We start from the raw sequence: 26,891 nt of genomic DNA, 5'->3' as shown, positions 1-26,891 counted from the left end.
AAATGTATTAATATCAATAAAAATGAGTGGAAATATACTTCCTCACTTTTTCATTCTCATTCTGTTTGCTAATTCTCATGGCGAACAGGTTAAATTTAAGCTCTGTAGTCTCATTTTATTGATTTAACATGATAGAACAGAGTAATACTTTTAAATGCTAAGAAGTTCATATCGATTTCATTTTTAACATGCCTTTACGGGTGCTATAAGACAATGAGAAATCTTAAGCAGTTCTAGCCTTCAACAAAATACCTGTTAGAAAATCTAGTGTTGAAGTTTATAAGTTAGTTTCATACATTTAAGGGTATAGTTATGTTTTTGTAATATTTTAGTAAAACTGAACAGTCTAGGAAGTCAGATTAAGTAGTCTAGAAGAGGCTTCTCATATTTTGTTACCTCATATTGTGTTCAGTATTGTTTTGTTAGAGATAAAACAGATTCAGGTATATATGTGCAAAACAATAGCCCAAAGTGTTCTGTTTTTTTTCTATTTGAAAGCAGAAGATGTTAATGTTCTGTGTCGTATGTGACTTTTTGTATGATTGCATTGTGCATCATGTAGTGAAGGATTAGTGTGTGTGTGTGTGTGTGTGTGTGTGTGTGTGTGTGTGTGTGATAAATAGGGAAATTAGAACTAGAACTTTGAACATTAGATTTAAGAAATAGCAAAAAATAGTTTCTAAGATTACTTTTTAAGAACTTCATCTGCATGCAGTTCCCTCATTGATATAAATTAATTATACCCCTTATGCGAAGCCCTAGAGTACCAAAGAGGTCAAGAATGGAAAGTTGTGGGAAGGAAAGGCCTTCCAACATTTATCTTCAAACCTGTAAATTTGTCCTGTCCTGTTTCTGAGCTATTAAGCAGCCTTGAACTCAAATTGTTGCAGATTTTTCCAGATACAAGAATTACAGCAAGTCCAGACACGATGATCTTTTTTTTTTCTCATGGTATCAGAGGATTATTTAATTTTACGAGACAGGAAAAAGAACTCCAAGTTTTTAGCAATAGCTAAAGCACATTTTAAGTGTGGAGCTTCTTGAACGAAATATGGAAAAGAACCTGACTGAGGGCTCCTCCAGGCTACTCCAGAACTTCATGTTCATCTAACTCAAAATCAGATTGCACTTAGATGGTTTTATAAGTAAGGAAAATAAGCTTCAAGAAAGTTAAGTGATATGTTCAAACTCCATCCAGTTAGGGCGGTCAGAATTTGAATCCATGTTCATCACCCAAGATCAAGTTTTCATCGTTATGTCATCAAAGTATGAATAAAATTAGTCTTTCTAACAAAAGGCTAAAAAAAAGTTGGACTATGTTACCCTTTGTATGAAAATACTATGCACTGGAAAGAATCACTGAGCAAAATACTATATACCATTTTTACAAATATGGCTTGCATATATGATCTATGTTATAACAATTTTATGAGTGCTAATTCATGTGGCCAGTCAAGTAATTTTTTTTTTGTCAGTCCCGGAGCTTGAACTCAGGTCCTGGGCACTGTCCTTGAATACTTTTTGTTCAAGGCTACTGTTCTGCCACCTTAGCCACAGCACCACTTCTAGTCTTTTCTGTGTATGTGGTATTGAAGAATCGAATCCAGGGCTTTGTGCATGCTAGGTGAGCACTCTACCACTAGGCTTCTCAAGTAAAATTTTTGTAGTTCTAATTTTGGAGGAAAGGATTGCTGAGGATTCAATTTGGATCCTCACAAATATCACCACTGAACTAAATCCCCAGCCAGTCAAAATTTTACTAGATTTTTACCTTAGATGATGAACTATAAAATATCATTGGCATGTTTTAAAAACTTAGAAAATTGAACTAGCAAGTCTCAGGTCTCTTCTAATAGGAATTCTTTGTACTGAAAATTGGTGTAGCCAAAGTTTTGGCATCTTCCTGCCCACATAATTTGTTTTTTCTCAAAAATCACAAAGTAGCAAGTAACTCAAATTATATTGTAAATTGTCCCAAGACATACTTTTTTCAAATGAACATTTTTAGATAAAAGCACAAAAGCCATTTCAAGAGTTATATAGCACTGCAGTTTTGTTGTTTTTGAGGATTTAGTACTAATTAACATAAAAAAAGTTTTAATTAATTCAAATCTCCAAACTGTCTGTATGCCCAGGGTAGTTAAGTATAACAATTTTATGGTGAGGAAAATGTGGTCATGAACATTTTCCTGAGCATAGAATGCCAAAGCCCTCAAACGACAAGAACTTCTGCACAAACCTGCTTTGGACTTCATCCCTGTCCCCCAAACTTAGAGCAAGTATCCTAAGATTATAGTAATGAGCCCAAGAAAATTTGTCCTTGTTGTTCTTCAAGTGGATACAAACGCTATAGTGAGTTGAAACTCTAAACCTTACCTAGAAAGCATATTGTCCTGGGTCACTTAATGTTTTGGGGGAGAGAAATCAGTGTTCCTTTCCATTTAGTCATGAGTTTACTGAAGAAAGGAAATCAGATTCTGGGTTTGAATGGTGGATTTATTCACTGTTATCTTAAAAAACAAGTATTAACTCTGTCCTTTAGAAATTTCTCCAGAAGGCTGGGAGTTGGGCCTAGTGGTAGAGTGCTTGCCTAGCATGCACGAAGACCCGGGTGCTAGCCTTGAGCAAAGTAAAGTCCAAGGACAGTGCTCAGACCCTGAGCTCAAGCCCAGGACTGGCAAAAAAAAATCTCCAGAAAAAGTGTGATTATTAAGGAAATTATAACATATACAGTATAAAACACTCTAGAACAAGATATTTAACTTAGAGCGTTTTTTTTTTCCCAGCTATAAACAGATAACCATCAACTGTATTAACAAGCAAAAGCAGTCACTGATTTTAAGATATTTTGTACATTGGCATTCTTTTTTCTTGCATGGGGGTGGGGAGCAGTCCTAGACTTGAACTATGGGCCTGGCCTCTGTTCTGAGCTTTTTCACTGAGAGCTAGCATTCTACCATGTGAGCCACAGCACCACTTCTGGCCTTTTGTGCTTAATTGAAGATAAGAGTCTCTGTGACATTCTTGCCCCAGCTGCCTTCAAAGATCTCAGCCTCCTGAGTAGCTAGGATTACAAGCATGAGGCATCAGAACCCACCTGGAATTCTTCTTTTATGCTAGGGAAAAAGTTTATTTTACTCTTGGGGAAAAGATCTTGATCTTTTTATTTATATTTAAGACTGTAGAAAATATTAATTGGTTTTTTTGTTATTGTTTTGGTTTGGTTTTTTTGCCAGTCCTAGGGTTTGAACTCAGGGCCTGGGCACTGTCTTTGGGCTTTCTCAAGGCTAATGCTCTACCACTTGAGCTACAGCACCACTTCCAGCTTTTTCTATGTATGTGGGACCAAGGAGTCGAAACCAGGTCTTTATGCATTCTAGGCATTCACTCTACTCTCCCAGCCCTTAACATTTTCTTTGGGGTTCTGTTTTAACTTTATTTGTAGAAAAAACAAGGAAGTAGGTAGATAATGACAACTTAAAAAAAATCATACAATATACATATAACCACTATGCATACCCAAAATAGATTCAAGTTGATCAGGAAAGTATATATGATATTAGTTTAGGAAATGCCCTTAATTTCCTCCTAATACCTCAACAAAAAAAATTTTCTTTTTCTGGGTGCTGTCCCTAAGCTTCTTTTGCTCAAGGCTAGCTAAACTATTACTTAAGCTAAGCATCACTTTCAGCTTTTTCTGTGATTAATTGGAGATAAGAGTCTCACAGACTTTCCTGCCCTGACTGTCTTCAAACCCTTATCCTCAGCTCTCAGCCTCCTGTGTAGCTAGGAGCCACCACTGCCTGGTTTTGTTTTGTTTTGCTTTTCTTTTTAAGCATCCCCTTTTTACTAAATTCAGTTCTTGAAAACTCAGAAATATGGCATTGTGTTATGCAGAACTTGCATGAGTTTCTAATTTAAACACTCTTAAGTTTGTATAAGATTTACTAGTTTTTCTTATTTCTTGAGTGCTTACTCTTAGATGTTCATATTTTTTATTGTTCAATACAAAATACCATTATATAAGGCATCAGATAAATTAAGTGAATGTTCCTGAACATAATACCACCTCTTCATGCTAAAATTATGACAGTAAATTAAGCTAGTCAAGCATTTTTTTTATTTTGATAAGTAGGATGTAAATTGTACTGAAGGTAGTTTCTATTATGAGCTTAGACCTCATATATTAGAGGTTTGTGTTAGCTTGAATTAAAGTATTGAATGATATTGAGCATAATGGAACTTAAAGGTAACTATTTAACTGTCTTGACAAAGCATAATGAAATCTTGGTAATTCTGGTTTGGTGCTCTCCTCTCCTTTTCCCTCTCTTCCTCCCTTCCTTTTGAAAATTCAAACCCAGGGCCTCCAGCTGCCAGGCAAGTGTGTACCATTGAGCTATATCCCCTAGACCTAAATCTTCTTTATTTTAACATAGGTAACAGAGTTCACAAAATGTGTATGAACTTAATCTGGTTTGATTTTGAAGTTTAGAAGAATTCAGAATATTTCTTTGAAAAGAATGTATGTACTCTTAAATTGCTGGATATGGGAGAGTGATCTGAATCTTCCTTGTTCAATAAACTGCTAGCTATCCATGGCTATGTTAATCAACCAAATTAAAATTTTAGTTCCTCAGTTGTATTGTCCACATTTCAGGTATTTACTGATCTTATTTCCCTCACCAGAGAAACTTCTCTTGAATGTTCTCTTGCTGTATTCCTCATGTTCTGTGGTAAGGTCCTTTATTAGGTACAATTATCCAACAGGCCGTGGATCTCTTCTTCTGTTTCAACTAAAGCTTCTATTTCTTGGTGGTTACCAGGAAGTTATTATGCTTTCCTGCCTCACAGGAGGTGTTTCCTATATTAATTTCAAGGTGGATTCATTACCATCAGGAGCTCGGGGCCTCCCTCCTGCTTCTAGATCATTTACTTACTAGCCTCAATTTGTGGCCATACTATCTCTAAACAAATCATCTAAGCAGGAAAAAAAGAATCTCTGTTCGACTCCAATTGGTTGTATTAATTGAAGCATACTGCGTATAATTGTGTGATCCCTGGAGTAATTGCCAATATTCTTAATATCATTTTTAAAGGGAAAACATTTTTGTGAAAATGGACAGTCCCATTATAGCTTCTGTAAGCCTGAAATGGAAGCTAGGACTCTAAAACAAATTTCTATCTACCAAACTTCAGTATAACATCTTAAAGTACTTAATTGTACTTTTTTCTCTTCTTTATAAAATAGCTTGACTCCTGATAGAGCTTAATCGTCTTAAAGCATATATAATTCTTTCTTTTAATTTTAGGGTAGTTTATTGTGATACAAAAACCATCCTTGAGATTTAAACACGTGATTAGGTCGTTAACTAGAAAAAAAAATGGGCATCTATGTGCAGGTGATCAGATGACATAAGCAGTCTGGTTTTAATTTGTGGCCAGTACTGATTGTAAGTAGGAGAGACTTGTTCTTTTTGTGGAATTGGCTGACTAGTTCCCTACATCTGGAGTTAATAAACTATTTGAGACCACATCAGTTGCGCTTTGCCGCAAGAACTCTTTGATCTGAAAAATCAAGACTGGCACAACTGCTGCTTCATAACATTGCATCTGTGTTTTTGCAAGCTATGGCTAAGATACCAAAAGTAAAGTTAGATGAGCCTGTTTGTGAAGTATATATTTCTAACATTACGATAAAAATTTGAACTGCGTTAGTAGATAAATGAGTATGGTATTTTAAGGATTTTATGGTTTTTGTTTGTAAGGTCTGCCCTTTGAAAGTTCATTGTTTTGTTTTTAAAGTCTAATTACAAAGACTTACTATTTTAAAAAAAAAATTCATAGCTGGCTACCAGTGGCTGACTCCTGTAGGCTTTAGCTACCCAGGAGGCTGAGATCTGAGAACCCAATGTGAAGGCAGATAGGGCAGGAAAGTCCATGAGACTCATCTCCAGTTAACTAACTACTCAGAAAAACTGGATGTGGTGGCTCAAATGGTAAAGGGCTTATTTGAGCAAAGGAAGCTCAGAGACAGCTCCTTCCTAGGCCCAAAGTTCAAGCCCCAGAACTAGCAAAAAAATGAGCTTCATGGCTGGGAGTTTGGCCTAGTGGTTAAAGTGCTTGCCTAGCATGCATGGAGACCCGGGTTCGATTCCTTGGTACCACATATATAGAAAAAAAGCCGGAAGTGGTGCTGAGGCTCAAGTGGTAGAGCTCTAGCCTTGAGAAAGTCCAAGGACAGTGCTCAGGCCCTGAGCTCAAGCCCAGGACTGGCAAAAAAAAAATGAGCTTCATCTCTAATAATGAGGCCTGTTTCTTCATACAGCTTCACAATTTTCAAGTAAGAGTCAGTAAGTGTCTTCCTCTGATTTGTTTGGTTTTCTTGGCTTTCTTGCTTTCTGTGACAGCCATCAATTAATAATTGTCCAATCAACATATGCTCTATTTAGCAACAGCTTGTAAAAGTCCAAGTTTGTCATGTATACTTGACAGGGTACATATGAATTGAATGGGATTAAGGATAAAAAATATAAATTAGCAAATCATGTGGGAATTTTCAGAACTGGAGTCTTTCTGTAATGGCTGAGTATGAGATTCACATGTTTTTTCAGTCTGTAACCTGAGTGGTATTAGAGACTTTCATCTTTCACACTTTGAGATGAAGGCTGATGTATAATTGTAAAGATGCATTTGTGATAAAAAGCACATGTTCTGATGTGGTCTTCTAAATTGGATTCTCACTTGTTTTGTAGCCAAGTCTGTAGATTTATTATCCTTTTTGTTTATGGTTTCACATTGGCTTGAGGGAATCTATATACAAAGTGAGAGAGGGACATCTAGTTATATCTGAGATTACAAACTGAAACTTGATTAAAACAGTCCATGCTTCCTTTCCTGTGAACTTTACTTCCCTGCCTGTGTAATACATCTCAAATACATTTGTGCATACCCAGTTACTTAATATTAGCTATGTTTTATGAACTAGCCTTAAGTGTGTTTAATGTATATAATGAACAAACTGTCTGCAATATTCCCTTACCTACAGTCTGGCTGGATAATTCTTAGGAATATATTTGTGCCAAACTCAGGTACTACACATGCATGTTTTTGCCTCTGACATGTAAAAAGATAGTGAACAGACCTGAAAGTCAATCCATTAGACTGCCATACCTGTGCCTGTATTATCAGGAGTAGCCATAGAGTAAAACAGGACATTTTAACTTTTTATTTCAATTCGGAGGTAGGAGTAGTGGGGCGTAGTAGGTCATGTCAAACAAAAATCATGATTAAGTAGTGTTTGAGGGTTGGTCAGGCAATATTTAGCAACAGAACTGTTCCTAATGAGAACGGTAGATAATATTGTCTTACTCTGACTACTTTGTAAAAGGCACTATGCTAAGCATTTTATTATATGTATCCATTCTCCTCCAGTTAGTTATTTTAGCACCATTTCACAGATGAAGAAATTGAGTTTCAGGAAAGGGTAGTTTTCAGAGATCAAAGAAACATTAACTTTTTAATTTTTTGTTTGTTTGTTTGTTTGGTGATGGTGCTAAGGATCGGAGGATCTCATGTGCTTCTCTACAGTGTTACATCCCCAACCCCTGAAATTTTTTCTCTATTAATGTTTACAAATGTATGCTTGGATTAAAATACTAAATTGTGTATTAAAAGCCCTCCCTCCCAATTCTAAGTCTAGAGATATGATGACTGATGCTTGCATATGATTTCAGAAAAGTTCTAAAGGTTTTTACACATGCTCCCATAATTTTAATGTTACTTTTTTCTGGTTAAGTAAATACTTAGAATTTTTCTTTTGTGCTGAAGTCAATGGCTGTGCTCTTAAACTTAAGCAAAATAGTTTCACATACTGTTCTCAATAGCTTCTCTTTGCTTTCTTTCTTGCAACTCCTGTTTACTTGTACAAGCCATACATAACTTTAGCTGCTATTTTATTTGCTTGCCTTCACGGTTTTAGTTACAAGAACAGTGTGATCACATTTTAATCATTAAGGTCACTAGCTTCCCATTTAATTTTCCAGAGGAATGCTGATGCCGGCCATTTACTAATTCAAAATGTTCACAGTTTGCTTTATCCAAAGCAAAAGTTTACTAAAAGAAATTAAAATACTGCTCTAGCAAATTAAATGAGGTTTTTCTTAAAGCCATGCCAGATTTGAAACTGTACTTAAAATTAAAAAATGAAAATCCCTCAGCAGAATTGGATTTTATTTGCTAACCTTAATAAGATAAAGAAGTTACTGAACATTACATTGTACATTTCACACTTACCTTTTATTAATAATAATGGACAACATTTGACCTAATTTATTTTATGAACTATGAGTCCAGATTTTAGATCATATATTCAGAGGCATGTATTCGCTTCATCAAATTTTGAAACGTAAGCTGATAATTGGTGTTTTGTTATCCATATCATCATTTCAGACTTTATTCAGTCACCTGGTATAATTGTCACACCAAGATGTAATACAGAGAATTTTTGAAGTGTGAATTTAGGCAGTACTCTTTGTGTTTGTATAAGCCTTAATGTAGATTAAATAGGCCTTTGTTGGCCCTTTATGGAATGAACAACTCTTATGTAACATAGTAGTCATTTATATTTTAATTAAATTTTCCATTTAATTTTAAGGTATATGCACCATCCCCAAATTCTGATGACTTCAACCGTGAATCTCCTAGTTATCCATCTCCTAAGCCACCAACCAGTATGTTTGCTAGCACTTTTTTTATGCAAGGTAAGTACAACCAAACAGTTGTCACATGCAAACACCGTCTTCTTTTTGCTTGCTAATACTTTGAAGTGTGAGAAGGGAGAATATCCCAGAATATATATATTACTTACCTAATGTTTTCTTGGCAGAAATAAATTAAAATTTAGCATTATGTTTTTGTAGTGTCTGTTGCTAACTATAATTTACTGTTATCGGTTATCCAAAACTCATCCAGTATCATTTGGATTTATAAAGGACTTAAATTGACAAATGAGCAAGGCTGCTTTGTATTATTTTTGAGAATTCAAAAATATGAAAGCTATTAGCCACTGATTTCCCTGTTTAAATTAGATTCCTGTCTTACCTAGAGTTACTGATATAAATGAGTATCATAGAACAAAGCAAGGCTTATTAAGGGAGAAAGAGTGTTGCATTTCCTTTAATTCGTGTTTAGCCAGTCATTTTTATTTGGTCTCCTGTGGTTCAGGATTATGGGAAGCATGTATATGGGAGCAATAAATCATTACATAAATGATGCCCTGAGTGAGGTCATTGCCGACACGGTTCACTGGAAGGCTTACCATAATATGGCCATTATCAATTACTTAGGATAGCTATTAGAAAAACTTTATTCCACAGTTTCAAAATATCTAATATAAATGTCCTGTTACTGACTAATAATTTAAAAATATATTTAGTGTATGCTATTTAATTTTTTAATCCTATTTAGATTTTTATTTATTTTGGTGCCAGTCCTGTGGCTTCAAGTCTACACTTGAACACAGTCACTGTGCTTCTTTTGCTCAAGACTAGCACTCTACCACTTGAGCCACAGTGCCACTTCCAGCTTTTTTGAGCAGTTTATTAGCAATAAGAGTCTCTTAGACTGCCCAGCTGGCTTTGAACTGCAATCCTCAGAACTTGGCTTCCTTTGTAGCTAAGATTACAGGCATAAGCCACTGGGACTAAGCTAGAATTTTTATTATCTTCCTTAATATGAACATATCTTCTGAATATTTTTGTAGTAACCTTCCTATTACAGTTTGGATTTTTTTTTTTTTTTTTTTGCTTGAGAATGAGAGAGAGAAGGTCTGTATGTGAATGGCTTGAACTCTGGGCTCTGCTTACTCAGCTTTCTTGCTCAAGCGTGGTATTCTACCCCTTTAGCCACACCTTCCTGCTTATATGCTGGTTATTTTGGAAGTGATTTCTCAAAGACTTTTAGGAGGTCTTAGCCTTTTAAGCCATCAGTACCTCCTATGAGTTGCAGTTTTATAGTTTAAAAGGGGTAAAAGCTAGATAGAATATTAAGATTGGAAAAAGGAGAGAATATAAGTATCCTTGGGATTTTTATGAGCATCATCAAAATGAAAAAATATAGCTAAGAAAAGTTTTGTGCTTCTCTTTTTGTTGTAGATGGGACCCATAATTCTTCTGACCTTTGGAGTTCATCAAATGGGATGAGCCAGCCCGGTTTTGGTGGAATTTTGGGGACCTCCACTTCTCACATGTCCCAGTCCAGTAGCTATGGCAGTCTTCATTCACACGACCGCTTGGTAGGCTCTCACACATTGCCTGGGTACAGAAGTACTTTGTCCTTGGGCATCAAGAGGCAATTTGTTTTTGCCAACTTCTTTTAAGTTTGAAAAGTAGTAGTCCAAGCTTACCGTATTTCTAAGAATAAATGACACGAAGAATAGCTGCTAGCTTGTAATGTTCTTTTTATATCTGTTGTAGTAGTTGTCCAAGATATGTACATATTACTTAGGAAATATATTTAATAGATCATCTCTTTCCTCCTTTCTTCTAGAGTTATCCTCCACACTCAGTCTCACCAACAGACATAAACACAAGTCTTCCTCCAATGTCCAGCTTCCATCGCGGCAGTACCAGCAGTTCACCATATGTTGCCACCTCACATACACCTCCCATTAATGGATCAGATACCATTCTAGGTGAGCTTTTTGAGTTGACAAAACTTCCTAATCCTCATTTGGTTTTTAGCTTTTGATGGGGCTTTGTTTTATTTTTATAAGTCCATATCTTTTTCCATATATTACTTAGGTTAAAAGTAAAAGGAAGAGGGGCCGGGAGTTTGGCCTAGTGGTTAAAGTGCTTGCCTAGCATACATGAAGACCCGGGTTCGATTCCTCAGTACCACATACATAGAAAAAAGCCGGAAGTGGTGCTGAGGCTCAAGTGGTAGAGCTCTAGCCTTGAGAAAGTCCAAGGACAGTGCTCAGGCCCTGAGCTCAAGCCCAGGACTGGCAAAAAAAAAAAAAAAGAAAACACACTATGATAGCTACTAATGACAAAGGGAATAAATTATAATTATAAAAAAAAAAAGTAAAAGGAAGAAACGTGAGTTTTCATTGGTATAGAAACCAGGGAGGAACTTGTCATTACAACTAATTAAAAATGACACCTACAAAATAATATTTATTGAAATGAACTCCAGGAGATGAAAACAAGAGGATGCTTTTTTCCTTTTTGTTTTGCTTGTTCATTTATTTGTCTTTGTGAAGAAAAGGAGGGGCACAAAAGTGGAGGGGCAGGGTGAAATACAGCAGACACTATGTTGAAAATGAGCTGTTGAATTTGTGGGTGGGGACAAGAGGGAAAAACTGGGAGAGAGGGGCTGGGAGTATGGCCTAGTGGTAGAGTGCTTGCCTAGCTTGCATAAAGCCCTAGGTTTGATTCCTCAGTACCACATACACCAAAAAAAATGTGGAAGTGGTGGTGTGGTCCAAGTGGTAGAACTCTAGCCTTGAGAAAGCCCAAGAACAGTGCCCAGGCCCTGAGTTCTAAGCCCCAGTACTGGCAAAAAATAAATAAATAAATAAATAAATAAAAAATAGAGAACAAAAGGAATAGGTGACATTGTCCAAAAAGAAATAGATTTACACTCTTGAAAGTGGTCTGTGGCTCACAGTGGCTTCACCACTGGCTTTGAGCAGAAGAGCTCAAGGAGCTGGGCACTGGTGGCTCATGCCTGTAATACTAGCTACTCAGGCTGAGATCTGAGGATCTAGGGCAGGAAACACAGTGAGTTGCTTGTCTCCTATTAACCACCAGAAAACTGGAAGTGGTGGTGTACCTCAAAGTTGTAGAGTACTAGCTTTGAGCAAAAAAGCTGAGGGATAACACCCATGCCGAGTTCAAACCCCAAGACTGACCCATCCCTCTGCCCCCCTCCCCCAAAAAAGAGAGAGAAAGAAATGTACTCATTACGTGACTTAGGAAATTGTGACCCCTCTCTACATCAACTTTACAATAACAAGTAAAAAATAAAAATATATAATATGGTTATGTACCAGTGTTTCTACCCTGTATTCCTAGATACTCAAGAAGCTGAGTCATGAGGATCACAGTTCAAAGCCAGCCCTAGGCAAGAAAGTTTATTGGACTCTTTAAGTTCTAGTTAACCACCACAAAGACTGGAGTGGAGGTGTGGTTCAAGTGGTAGAGAGAGGCCTTGAGCTAAACAAAACTCAGATCCTAAGTTTAAGCCCAAGACTAGCACACAAAATAAAGCTCCCCATATAGAGTATTTCCAATTTCACTATCATCAAAAGAATGGAAAATGTTTATTCAGAAAATGTTCTCCTGCTAAAATTCTTGATTGTTTCTCTAATTGAAATATCCAGGAACCAGAGGGAATGCTGCTGGGGGCTCACAGACAGGCGATGCACTTGGAAAGGCTTTGGCATCTGTGAGTATTTATTTTAACTATTCTGTGCTGCTGAGTTCAGTAATCAGATTTTGATGGCAATAAAATATAACAAAGGATATAGTTATAACAGTATCCATTTTGTTGCTCATTTAGAGTTCTTCTCAGTTTATATTGATATAGAACGCTCAATTAGTTCACAAGACCATAGTCTCAAAAGTTACCTTTCTGACTTACATTTAAATAGATCTATCTAGTGGAATAAACACAGGTAGAAGGAAGAGAAATTTGGGCCTTTTAAAATCTTACAGCAAAATTGCTGAGCTCAGTCATTAAGTCTATGTATTTATTTTAAAAATGTATTTTGTGGTCCATTAAAAGAAATCAGTGTAAACAAGAAAATACAGTTCTGTTACTCTTTTGATTCAGAAAATGAAGTCCCTTTGTGAGAGCTTTTGCACAGTGGAAAATATTTTATCCATTTTTTTGTTAAGGGAAAACCAATCAGCTGCGGATGGTTTATTCAAAACTTAGAAATGGAAAGCCTTTCACAAAAAGCTAGTGGGTCATGCTAGTGGCGCGGTGGGTCATGCCTGTAATCTTAGCTACTCAGGAGGCTGAGATCTGAGGATCAAGGTTCAAAGCCAGCCCGGGCACAAAAGGACCTGAGACTCCAATTAACCTCTTGAAAATGGGAGGTGGGATTTGGCTCAAGGGTAGGGTGGTAGCCTTGAGCTGAAGAGCTCAGGACAGTACCAAGTTCAAGCCCCATGACCCACCAAAAAAAAAAAAAGGCTAAGTTCATTTAATAACTCATACTAAAATGAATTAAACTGATAAAACTTACTCAATGGGATCCACATGTTCTTTTTCAAACTAGTTTATTAGAAATTAATGGAAAAGATGATTGTGTTTTAATATGATTCTAAAACATTGTAATTAAAATCTTTTCTTTTGCGATGCTAGAACTAGAGGGAACATATATTGGAGATCTACAAAGATTTCCAAATCTAATGATTCAGTAGGAACCTTCTCTTGTGTACTTGATGAACTCTCTCTGTAGGCTTATTTTTCCTCTTCTAAGCAGTATTCCCACATTATTGTCTGCACAACATGACTGACTCTGCCAAACACATTAATTGCTATTCTGGAAAGGTAGAACATTTTAGGAACTTCCAGTTGCTACCTGAGTAGCAGGAAACAACTAGTGAGCACTGAGACATATATTGTTGGGATAAACAAACCTTTCTTTACAGTTAAGTGCAAGCTGGAGAAATGAAGCCAAGACAAATTCACCTACTCTAGAGTGGAGTCTCTCACAAAATGGAGCTCAGTAAATGTTTTCTGAATTCAGTCTTAGAGCAAATATAATAAGGGCAGTGCTAATAACAAAACCCACAAAAATTATCAGTTATAATGTAAATGATTTCTAGGTGTTTGGTACTGTTATACTAAGCATTTGCATGCCTATTCTATCTAATCCTCAAGAAAACCCTGTCGAGTTGGTGTTCTTATTATCCCCATATTACAGGAGAGGAACTAGGGTTTAAGAGGTTAAGTAATTTGAGCTCTGAAAGATTAGGTAGCTCGCCCTTGGGATCACAAAGCTAGGAAGGGTAGAGCTCGTGTACATTAGAACTCTGGTCTAACTATCCTCAAACTGTTCTATGTATACAGGAAAAGCAGCGCTACAGTAAAAGTGTCTTATATAGGAGTATGGAGGAGGGTTAAAGAGAACTGTCCTACCTTTTCCTGAACTCATATCTATCTGAAGAAAGCTGTATATTTAGAAAGAAAATTACTGTTCTGTATTGTTAAAAGATTCACAGGTATTTGGCTTATATTCCTTCTGCCGGTTCTGGAAGAATCAAGCCTCACTTATTTCACATGAAAAGGACAAGTAACATTTGAACTGGCTATTTTTAATATATATTATTGTATATTGGGACTTGTTTTATCATCGTTGTTTACTTGAATTTGTTGTGTTCTCAGTGATCCTTCAAGCCCATTTTTTGTTACCCTTCAAGTCCTTGAATATCTTCCCATATTGCAAACAGCATAGGAGCCAAACCAGGATGGCATTTGGGACAGAAAACCCAAATTCACTGAGTGGAAACCAAGGAAGAAATGTTTAATCTAGTTAGTGGGTGGGCTTTGGTTGTCATGGATACTCAACCCTGTCATCCTGTGTTGTTACTAGGCAAGAGCAGCCAGGTCATTCCATAAATCATTTCTGTCACAGCTGATGGTGATGCATTCCATCTGCTCCATCACTACATGCCATAGTCTACCCACTTTAAATCCCTTCCTTCTGTCCATCTGCTTCCCCCACCCAAACACCTCCCCAAACACAGTCTTTCTCTAGCTTCCATTACCATACACATTCACGCCGATATATGTTGAATGCTTGAAATGTACTGAGAAACAAATGTTACTTTGGTGTTAAGAAGGATTAGAAGAGGTGAGTAGAAGGAACTTAAGGAATACATTTGAGAGTCTGATATGCATATCAGAATTTTATGTTAAGTCTTAAATGTCTTTGGGAATGGTGACCATGACTTTCAAAATATAGTATTGTTTAAGATGTAACATTTTTAATATTGCATCTAGTTTGAGGTGGAAATATATTACACATTTGTCATTAGAAGTTAATTCTAGTTCATCAATTGTCTGATGTGTATCTTTGAAGGTCTTTCATGTGTGAAACATGGTGTAGGGTACAACCTTTGTTCTTCAGTTTAGGTATTAAAGAGCATGCAGAATACTGTGGTTAAACATGTGAAGCCAGATAATGCATCTGCAAAGGTTCCTTTATTTTAGGTTTAAGCCTGGATAATTGTAGTCTTAATCTCAGGATAGCAAGAAAGAGAATTGTACATGAAAGTATTTACACAAAGTTCCCAAAGCCCTATGGATTATGCATTAGTTTAGATAATAAACTAGGGTAGATAGAAGGAAAGGAAAGTCTGTGTATTCGTGCCATTTCTAATGTGTTTCCCTGAACATTTGCCAGACAATAGCCCTTTAAGATTATGCCCATGGAGAGTTATATAGAGGAAGAAACATCTGGTTTATCTCAGTGCCTAATACCATATCAAAACACTTGGTCTTTAATTTAGAGGAGATCAAACAAGAGGACTGTTTAACTTTGTTGATTATACCAGACTTCTTTGTGATAATTTATGTTTTGATTTCTACCTCAGAGAGAGTGAGAGGGGCAAAAAGGAGGGAGGAGAGATTTTTAATCTGAATGGTTAAATGGTCTGTAGTCTATACGACAAAAGAAAAAAATTCAGGGAAGTTGATGTTTAAAAGTAATTCATGAAATAAGTTTCTTTGTTCCTTAGACTCAATAACATTAGCATAACAAAGATGAACTGAAATGTGCACTGTAGTGTTTAAAAAATTGGGTTCCTAGTTCCAGGGTTAGGCATATGAGCTTTCCATTGTTTCTTTTTTGTCTGAGGCCCTTTTCATTAGCCTCTAGCTTTATTGGCACCCTGCTGATTGGAATGGACCATGACTGATAGGAGGAGGAGCCTCATTTGTTGCCGTAAAATGAGGCATATTACCGTGTTAGCCTGGCAGAAGGTATTGGGAGTTATTCATCACTGGTCATTTAACAGTGGGAGGATCAGGGACTGCATGCAGAATGAGTTCTTACTTTTTGTTTATGCTCTAGACACTAAATCCTCCCACCCCAATTTTAAGTGACTGACTTTTTTCTTTGTGTTTCCCCTTCTATGCACCATTAAGTTCAGAAAACTGAAAAATAATGTTTTTTGGATTTAAAATGCTGTTAACCCCCTCCCCTCCAAAAAAAAGTGTAGCGTTTAGAATTTAACACAGGAAAAATTTTATAGAAAACAATTGTGATTTGGTAGTTAAATAAGCCTTCAAAGATGAAGTTTTATGAGATGATCCATGTTCTCCAAACTTTTTCTGTACTCTTTCCTCTCCCCACCTTCACATTCTTTTTATGAAAGTAAAAGGAAAGGCGGGGAATGAAGTCAAGAGTACTTGCTTAGCATACCCGAGACCCTGGGTACCATATAAACAGAAATAATAAAATTATATTTAAAAAAAAGAAGGACCACGGGGCCAGGAGTTTGGCCTAGTGGTTAAAGTGCTTGCCTAGCATGCATGAAGACCCGGGTTCGATTCCTCGGTACCACATACATAGAAAAAAGCCGGAAACGGTGCTGAGGCTCAAGTGGTAGAGCTCTAGCCTTGAGAAAGTCCAAGGACAGGGCTTAGGCCCTGAGCCCAAGCCCAGGACTGGCAAAAAAAAAAAAAAAAAGGACCAGGAGTTTGACCTAGTGGTAAGAGTGCTTGCCTAGCATGCACAAAGACCTGGGTTTGATTCCTCAATATCACATACATAGAAAAAGTCAGAAGTGGTACTAGGGCTCAAGTGCTAGAAGCCTAAGTACAGTGTTCAGGCTCCAGGACTGGCAAAATAATAATAAACAAATAAAAAGAAAGTAAAAGGTGAGGAGAAGGGTCCTATAATATTGTCCGTGAGAGCAGGAAAAGTCTTAATAGTAATTCTATCTGTTGTCACTTGAACTGGTAAAGTAAAATCAAATGACAGACTTCTGGATTGGCTTAACTGAAGGGTAGAATAGTCAAGAACCATAAGAATTGGTTGTGCGTTTACATCTTTAAAAACCCATTGCTACCTAATGATGCAATAATTCCCACAAATTGTCGAACCTTGCCATGTAATTGTTCATGAAACTAATGCAGTAAGACTGGTTTGAAATGAAGTTATTTATATATATTCATATATATATTCATATTTCTGATTACTAACCTCTTATTACATACCTACTGAGATAAATATTACCATTTACCATAAATACTACCTGTATTTATGCAATAGATATTATAGCAAACTTTAGGTGTGTTTTTTTATCACTCAGTACTTTAGTTTTTAATATTTAATATGATGATAGATTCATTGTTGAACTATATAAGGGCCCTGTCTTTGAAAAATCGTCAAGGAAAGATGATAGTGATAGTGTAGAGTGTAAAGGAAAGAGCTAAAGAGAAGTTCTACTTACTGAGTGTAAAGGAGGTGACATCTGACCTAAGCTTTGATATAGCATGAAATTACATAAGAAAGAGGTTAAGAAACACATTCAGAGAATAATTGTGTTCAAAAAAGGTTTAAAAATGGGGTGCTAATAGAGTACTACATACGTTATAGATGAATTGTAAAGTAAAAGTATTTTTGTGATAAGATTGTGGAAGACAAAATATTTTTTTCCTTTTATTTAACGGTAAACTAGAAGGATCTGGTTGTTAAAACTGTTCAAGGTCGATAGCTCAGTCAATCATGTGAGATGGAAAGAAACAGTCAAAATACATATGTATGTATATATAAGTACTTGTGTGTAGATGTGTATACACACACTCACACACACTTAAGTAATCCATCCCCCAGCTTCTAGACTTTGTGATACAGCACAGAAAATGTTATGTCCTTTCCAGAAACAAAATTGTAGGAACTACAATTCAGAACGGGAGGGGATAGGGACAGGGAAAACAGAAGGGAAGAGATGTACTACTAAACCAAGTACAGGAACAGAAGAACCCAAAGGAGAAGGGCGGGAAGCTTTGAGTGTTGGTGTGGAACAGTGTTCTCAGCTTGAGCTTAAAGGAGAGCTTGTCCAATGCAGTTCAACTGCCTATGTTAGCAAGAGCAATTCCAAACTGTCACAAAGAACAGTTTTACTGAGAGGAGAAGCACAGGTGAAGAAAAAAAAAAAAACTGCCACTAGAATTCCGGGAGAATAACAAAGATGAAATATAGGTAAAGACATCTTACAACAAAATTATCAGATGGAATTTCCGAGTAAGGGCTATGAGATTCACTTTTATAGCCAGTGTCAGCACTGTTCTAGAATCTGAAACAATAAACAAGACAATGTCCTTGCTTGTCTGGAGCTTACCATTTTCCTATGAGAAGAGTAAGAGACAATTAATGGTTAGGACTATAATGTAAGCACTATGAAGAACACAAAAGCTAGACGGTATGACAGAAGCAATGCTATTCTCCAGTGCATCCATGCTATTAATTCTGACAAAAGAGGATTAAAAATTGAATGAGTGGGCTAATTTATGATTATCACAGTTTTGCATGGAATAGAAGCTTTGCTTCATTTCCCACTCAGCACTCAAATTGTCAGTCCTTCCCTACCATACCAGTATTATATTCAAGCCATTAGTTCTCGGGAAAGTAGAATTATTGGACTACTGAGCATATGATTTCTGATGTTGCCAGGCGTGAGTGGCTCACACCTGTCATCCTAGAATACTCAAGAGGCTGAGATCTGAGGATCACAGTTCACGCCAGCCCCAGCAGGAAAATGTGTGTGAATCTTTATTTCCAATTAAATAACAGAAAACTGGAAGTGGCTCAAAGTGAGAACTAGACAGAAAAAACTCAGGGACAGTGCCCAGGCCCTCACCTCCCAAGTACTTAGAATTTTAGTCATAAGCCAGCCTCTCTTTTATTTTTTGTTTTCTAATTAGCATATATTCCTTAAAGGGGTTTCATTGTGATAGGCTTTGATCAAATTCACACCCTCTGTTAATTCTTTCTTATCCCTTTCTTGTTTTGATCATATCACTACCCTAACCCACTTCAAACTTTTCTTTCAAAAAATGATAGCCAAATGTGGTGACACACAGGTGTAAATTGCTAATCTCACCAAAACAATCGGGTTTGAGGCCCTGGCTATGTAGTAAGTTGAAGATGACATATTGTAAAACTCTTATACTTAAAAGGAAAAAAGTGATGAATACTTTTACCAGGTGATTATTGTTAAAGAATAATACCACTTATGGGCCAGGAGTTTGGCCTAGTGGTAGAGTGCCTGCCTAGCATGCACAAAGACCCAGGTTCAATTCCTCAGTACTACATACATAGAAAAAAGCCAGAATTGGTGCTGAGGCTCAAGTGGTAGAGCTCTAGCCTTGAGAAAGTCCAAGGACAGTGCTCAGGCCCTGAACTCAATCCCAGGACTGGGGGGGAAAAAAAAGAATACCACTTATTGGGGCTGAGAGTTTGGCCTAGTGGGAGAGTGCTTGCCTAGCATGCACAAAGACCTGGGTTCTATTCCTCGGTACCACATACATAAAAGAAAGCCAAAAGTGGTGCTCAGGCCCTGAGCTCAAGCCCAGGACTGGCCAAAAAAAAAAAAAAAAAAAAAAGAATACCACTTATTTAAGAGTATATTTGGAAAATATTGTTTAATTATCCAATAGTTTAACTTTGTAGTCACATTTTCCTTTATTTTGTATTGCTTTGAGACTTGGTCTCGCTATTTTGCCCAAACTTGCCTCATACCTCAGTGTCCTTAGTGCTGAAATTAAAAGTGTGTACCACTACACCTGTTCTTGCTTCTTTGTTATTCTGTTCTAATCATTAGAAGCTTAAGTTCCAATTATGATTTAAAAAAAAAAGAATCAGATTCCTATTGTACTCCTCTCACTAGAATATACGTGATACTTTTTATCCTAATTTGAAAACTGAAGCCACCTAGCCTCTAGTACTAGAACGGTCTTGAAATTGGTGAACAGCCTTTTTGTTATGAGTCTTAAGGGTAAGGGACTTAGATTATAAAATCAACTTCATGTGGATGCATTTGTATGTTTGCTGTTGTTTCATATTGATGATGTTTGTCTCATTTTCTGGTTAGATTTATTCTCCTGATCATACCAGCAGTAGTTTTCCATCCAACCCATCAACACCAGTGGGATCGCCTTCACCTCTCACAGGTAGGCTCTCTTTCCTTCATAGCTTGTGTTCTTGAAAAATACTTCAGGGCCTTGTAATTTTTTTCCTTCAGTTAAACCCAATGAAATTTTATGAAAGTCATTTTGCTTTTGATGGTAAGAAAGCATCTAAATGGAATCTTCCAAGAAGGAGAATGTTGAAATATTTACTTGTTCAATAAATAACTTGTTATGTTTACCTTCCTTGATTCTTTTTTTTTTTTTAACTCAGGGCCTGGGCACTGTCCTTGTAGACACTTTCTTTGCTCAAGGCTAGCACTCTGCCACTTGGGCCATGGTGCCACTTTCAGTTTTTTCTATGTATGTGGTTCTGGGGACTTGAACCCAGGGCTTGGTGCACGCTAGGTGGTGAGCATGCTGCCCACTGGGCCACACTCCTGGCTCTCTTCCTTGATTCTTAAAGTACATTGTGACAATTTCTAACAATTGTGTAACAGAATAAAATAAAGCAGTCCAGATGAAAGTACAATATGGAATAAATAATGTGGAATAGATACAAAGTGACCTATTTAGAAATTCAAGGGCTGGGGCCATAGCTCAGAGTGAAGCATAAGCTCAGGCTGCACAAGGCCCTGCCTTTAGTCCCCCATCAGATGAACCTATTTCTGTAGGTCATCTTACTATTTTTTAAGTCAACCAAATTGTTTTATCCTCTCTCTCTCTCTCTCTCTCTCTCTCTCTCTCTCTCTCTCTCTCTCTCTCTCTCTCTCTCTCACACACACACACACACACACACACACACACACACACACAATCTTGGTGATGGTGTAATTTTTCTGCTAAGAAAATGAACTGTCTTATGAATGTGAATGATTATATTAGTGGTTCCCATTTCTTTCCCTTGATTTATTTTCACACTGGTTTTTAACAATTTCTGGACATTATCCTATGCTATGAGTTCGTTGAGTTACAATTATTATAAGTGGATTTTTCCTTTATTACTAGGGATAATTAAAATACACAAATTGTGAGCTTGTCCTTGAGCTGTCATTTTTTTTTTTTTAAAGTCATTAGGCAACTGAGTAAAGTAGGCATATTCTTGCCATGACAGGCCCAGGTGGTTTTGTTTTTGTTGTCATACAGTAGTATCATACAGGGTTTCTGGAAGTCAGGTCTTTGAGAAGGCAGGGTCCTCACGGTCACCTATGTGTGACTTGTGTATTGGCCTTGTGACTCTGTGAAGACGCTTTCCAGTGTGGAGATGATGAACTGCTGGCAGCTGCTTTCAGCAATTAGCAGATTCTGCCATTTTCTCAGTCACCGTGGCTTCAGCTGTCTAGTAAAAGTTGAACAGCTGTTCTCCACATAGACAAGACTATGAAAGAACTGTTGATTTAAAATTGTTTAACGGTATTGAAATTACAGGAAAAATGATGTAACCATTGTCCCTACTCACCCTCTTGGCCCACATCACTAATATCATCAGGGTCATCTGTGTCATTGCCGTTGCACCTTTCTCTGCTGTGGTATCCATCTGCCTTTCCTGTCACCCCCTCTGCCCAGCAGGAGCAGCCCAAATTCCTTCTGATTTCAGTTCTTCCAGAAGGAAGGCCCTCCAGCTCAGCATCTATGAATGGACACTAGTCAAATGGAAAAATCAGTTAAAAATTTTTTTTAATTCCCTTATAAAAATTTCACATTTCTGCTAGGCACTGATGGCTCATGCCTATAAAACCTAGCTTCTCAGGAGGGTGAGGATCACAGTTCAAAGTCAACCCATATGGAAAAGTTCATGAGACTCCTGCCTCCAGTTAATCACAGTAAAAGCTTGACATGGTACTGTAGCTCAAGTGGTAGAGTGCTAGCCTTGAGCAAAAGGAGCCTAGGATTCAAGGCCAAGGAACAGCAAAAAAAAAAAAAAAACTTCTCCCCCTGTTTTTATTTAATATTGTATTGTTTTCCCCAATAATTAAGGTGATAAGTGAAAATGTAGGTGACTAAATCATTATGTCAAAGACTGATTTTATGAAAATGTATTTCTTCTGTGGTAATACTTCTTATCTGTGTCCCTTATGCTTGTGTGTACACACACACACACACTGGCAGGGTAGAGAGAAAGAAAAAAGAACTATATGATCAATAGGACAAACAAGCAGATCTGAGCTTCTGTATGGTGTGTAGATATTGTTTGGACGTCTTGTGGCCATAGCATGTTGTCTGCCAGCTGTGGGGGTACGTGTCTGCATTTCCCTATTCCTTTTGCCTGAGCATCAGTCGGACTCAGCACAAACTTTGTGAGGATAAATACCCATGCTGAGTCACATAAGCAGCTTCTAAGGGCTTAAGTCTACCTCATTGTCCTTGAAAATTTTACAAGCCACACAATTCACTTCTACCTGGAGAGCTCTTAGGAGGAAGCTTCAGAGATATTATACCAGTTAAGATGCTTTAGGATAAAAAAACAAAAAAACAACTTATTCCAGTTGGCTTGAACAATTCAGCATTTATCTTGTATCACAAGAAGCCCATTGCAGACAAGGTTTTGACTATGCATGCAGAGTTTCTGCTCTACTTCATAACAACTCTATGTCAGGCTGATGGCAAAGCAACAGTTGGATGTACCACATGAGGCTATAATCATATAATACAAGGGAAAGGTCTGTGTTACTCCTTCTCTTTACAGAAACCTTTTCCAGAAACCTCTTCAACAGATTTTCCTCTTGTGTCACTGACTACCTCTGTGTCTAATATGTTGCTTGAGACAGGAATGGAAGTACCATGTTTATCTTAAAGTATTGAGGATATCCTGAGGGCCTGGAATAGAATTATTCTCTGGTGACTCAGACTAGAAAAGGGCAGATCCACCCCCCTGCATATCCTATCCTCCTATGAAGAAAATCAGGGTTCTAGTAGTGATGTCAACTAGGAATGGCCTTGCCTCATGCCTACTTCTGTTTAGAGGAAGATATAGCACAGGATATGCTCACTGAAGAAGCTTGGAAGGCAGACTAGCAAAGCCATCTTTGTCTTTCTTTACCTTCTTCTGGAATGTAAGTGAATAAAAAGTTTGTGATTGTAATGCCTAGTAGCACTCCAGAGCATTAACAGTAAAAATTAAATACTCAGGTTGAGCTGGTTTAATCATCAAAATACTCTGAGAAACAGAGCACTCCATGCTACTTTAAGCATTAGAATGGGGAAATCTAATGAAAGTTTGGCTCTAGGGTGAGATTACAAAGGAAACAACTAACTAAGAAAATATGGAGCCAGGTGTGTTCGTGTACATCTATCCAGTACCAGGGAGGCTGAGGTAGAAGGATCATAGTTTAATTTCCATCTGGGATATATAGCAAGCAGCAAAGGGAAGGAGGAAGGAAAAGAGGAAAAAACAATAAATGGTCCTAGGAATTCTCTTAGTCACACAAAATGTGTTAACAAAATTTATTTACCAGTTGTAGTAGTTGACAGTCATAGACTGAAAACATACACAAATGCATCATCAAAGCTTTTCCAGATCTCTCTTATTCTAGATGCATACCTATCTTGTTTTCTATAAATGTTCAATTAACTTCATTGTCGAGTAAGTTCATTCTATTCTAACCAGGCACTAGTGGCTCAAGCCTGAAATCCTAAGTATACATCAGGCTGAATGGTTCAAAGCGAGCCCAATCAGGAAAGTTCATGAGCCTCTTATCTCCAGTTCACTACCAGAAAATTGCAAGTGGCACTGTGACTTAAAATGGTAAAGCGATAACCTCAAGTGTAAAGATCTCAGGAACAATGCCCAGACCTTGACTTCAAGCCCTACCCATGACCAGCAGAAAAAATAAAAATGAATTCTTTCTAATGCATCTAGAAAAAGAGCTGTATTTTACAATGGTCAGTGAGTAGAAAGCCCAAGACAATTGCAGAAATCATTTTGTGTATAGAATGATGGAATGCTTGTGCTCATCAAAGAGACTTAAACCTTCTTTCCACCACCAGACATCAGGGATCAAGGAAAAGGATAATAGCCTGGTATCTGAGTCATCCTGAGATTTCTAGCTTTTGTGCTTTTCTTATATTAATGCTATAGCTAATTGTTTCAAGCTAGTCACATCAGTGTAATCTTAAATTTAATCTGTACATTTTATTCACAGATTTTACAAAGAGCTGAATGTACAGGTCTGTCGAGAATCAAGTCAATGCTGGCATTATGATCTGTGTCTAAATTTGAATCCCCCACTTCAGAATTCTCATCCAAACTAACAAGTCACCAGTAGCACAAGAATGTAAAAGCCGTGGGATGTTTACTTTTTTCTTTATCCCATTTCTGTTATCAGAATGAGATAATAATGACTTTCCATTACTAGAAAGACCTTTAGGCTTATGAAGTAAATGTTTTCATACTCTTAAGATAGGCTTTCTAAAGCTGATTAAAATTTTAAAATTACATCTTCCTGTTTTATACTTAGAGCTCACTCTATAAATTAACTGATAGTACAGATCAACCAGATAATGGATCCACTAAATCGTAGTATGCACTTGATTTTCAGGGCACATTCCCCCCCCCTCCCCGTGTGTGTGTGTGTGTGTGTGTGTGTGTGTGTGTGTGTGTGTGTGTGTGTGTGTGTGTATAATGGTAGGGATCAAACCCAAACATTTACACATGCTAAGCAGATGTCTCCACTGAGCTACACTCCCAGCCTTTAAACTACTGGATGTATTTTGAATTTTCCCAGCCATGTTATTGACAGCCATCTCCTGTGTTGCCATGATATTTTTAAATGACTAGGTGGAGTTATAGGAGCTTTGCCCATGAAATAAATAAAGCTTGGAATTAGAGGAAGTACAGATACCTTATCACTGATTTAACCCTGTTATATTTTGCTTTACCCAAATATATAACATCTGTAATAATCTGTAATAGTAACAGACAGAAGAGCTTTAAGTATATGTTTACTTTTTCTAGTTTAGTAGACACTATTTTGTAATAGACATTAACAGAATTTCCTCATATTTCCATCAAAAAATTATAAATTGAAGTCTGAGAGAATAGGATAGTAGCAGAGTGCCTATATAACATGTACAAAGCTCTTGGATCCTTCCCCCTCCAGCAATACACACATACACACACAATTTAAAGAGGAAAAGCCAAGCCAGGTCGTGGCTCATATCTGTAATCCTACCTACTCAAGAGTCTGAGATCTGAGGATCATAGTTCAAAGTCAGCCCGGGCACTAAAATCCTTGAGATTCTTATCTCCAATTAACCACTAGAAAAGCAGAAGTGGCACTGTGACTCAAGGGATAGGGGGGTAGCCTTGAACAAAAGAGCTCAGAAGGACAATGCCCAGGCCCAGGAGTAGGGCAGTAGCCTTGAGCTGAAGACTTCAGGGACAGTGCCTAGGCCAAGTCTCACAACCGACCAAAAAAAAATAAAAGACTGAGCAAAAGCCTCTTTATGCAAGCTGACCATTCTGAAGTGTGTAAATATGAAACTAAGTTAGCATTTCTAGAAAATTAGGTAATTTGGTGATCTGGCTCCTAATCACAGACTGATTACACACGCTTTTGGTAAAGGAACAGTTAAGCAAATTGTTTTAAATGATTATTTTCAGTAATTTCATAAATCTGCATCAGGTTACCAAGAATCTATATTACAAGTTTTCAGGTTACATAATATGTGAAATTGATAGGGATGGTTATCAGTTCTTCAGTTATTAATGGTGGTGTTCAGTTTAAATGAAAGCACTAATTCCAGTATAAGCATTTCTGACAAGTAAGTCACTGTGTTTTCACTATCACTAACATCCTAAATATGGCTAAGAAACTTGCAACAATACTCTCTGGAACAAAGCTTTAGCACTATCTGGAACTCAGCAAGCAGTACACCACAAGAGGTATTAAGTAACCTTCCAACTTCCAGCTTCATATTGCTGGCATAATTCAGGTTGCCACAGAAGCTTTTAAAAAGGACAGTAATGTGCATTTTATGAATGATTTTATTTTTTATGAATTACTCGTTTTCACATGAAAAATGATAAAGCAGTGAAGATTTTTGATTGCCTGCTTGACATTTTTCTTTTAAAAAGTGATTTTGGTAACCCCATTTAAATGTTATGCTCAACAGGGGATTAATTGTTTGATTGATTATCCTGAGGATCAAACCTAGGACCTTGCATCTACCAAGCACTGAGCTACCCTGTCCTCATTTGTTACGAATATATATCCTTTCTTCTTCTGTTTTCAGTATGTAGTTGTGCTTTCCTAACAAAGAATAAATGAGTAAAGATTTTCTTAATGCTATTTTTCTCATTGTAATAATTTTGACATAGATTTATGTTAGGATATTTTTCAGCAAATGATCCCAAGTACATTTGCAGTCATTTGAAACAGGCTTATCTGTGTGTTTATAAGTGCACAAAAAGTGCATTTTAAAGATGTTTCTCTAAAATGCATGTGACATTTGTAAATTAAGGATTGTAACAATGTGTATACCCTTTCCTTCTTAAGTGCTGCTTAATTTGAAAATTTACCCCCCCCTGCGTTTATTATGCTGCTAGTCATAATAATAATTAATAACAATAGCAACCAAAATGTCTGGTGATGAGGTAATGTGAAGTTAAGCAGATGATGGTATATAGAAACAGGTAAATATTAATATCCCCACTATAAGTATTACCAGACATTATATAGAACCATGATAGAGAAGAATAAGAAAGGATCATATACTACATTTACATGTGCATTTAGAAGTGC

General features: G+C 37.0%; 1 protein-coding gene across 8 annotated transcripts in view; it reads left to right on the top strand.

Moving 5' to 3' along the window:
• Nucleotides 1-26,891, top strand: part of Tcf12 (transcription factor 12) — a 266,660-nt gene that overhangs the window by 213,473 nt on the left and 26,296 nt on the right. For all 8 annotated transcript variants that reach the window (XM_090358334.1, XM_090358333.1, XM_090358330.1 and 5 more), the window contains 5 exons: nucleotides 8,654-8,759; nucleotides 10,152-10,291; nucleotides 10,546-10,690; nucleotides 12,383-12,447; nucleotides 20,115-20,193. In XM_090358334.1, the coding sequence (XP_090214460.1) occupies nucleotides 8,654-8,759; nucleotides 10,152-10,291; nucleotides 10,546-10,690; nucleotides 12,383-12,447; nucleotides 20,115-20,193 (535 nt within the window). The remainder of the gene's footprint in view (nucleotides 1-8,653; nucleotides 8,760-10,151; nucleotides 10,292-10,545; nucleotides 10,691-12,382; nucleotides 12,448-20,114; nucleotides 20,194-26,891) is intronic.

The sequence above is a fragment of the Megascapheus bottae genome, chromosome 25 (genome assembly GCF_031878675.1).
Source record: "Megascapheus bottae isolate mThoBot1 chromosome 25, mThoBot2.hap1, whole genome shotgun sequence".
NCBI classification, from domain to species: Eukaryota; Metazoa; Chordata; class Mammalia; order Rodentia; family Geomyidae; genus Megascapheus; species Megascapheus bottae.
Note: the sequence above shows the minus strand (reverse complement) of the source record. Positions and strands in the feature narration are given on the sequence as shown.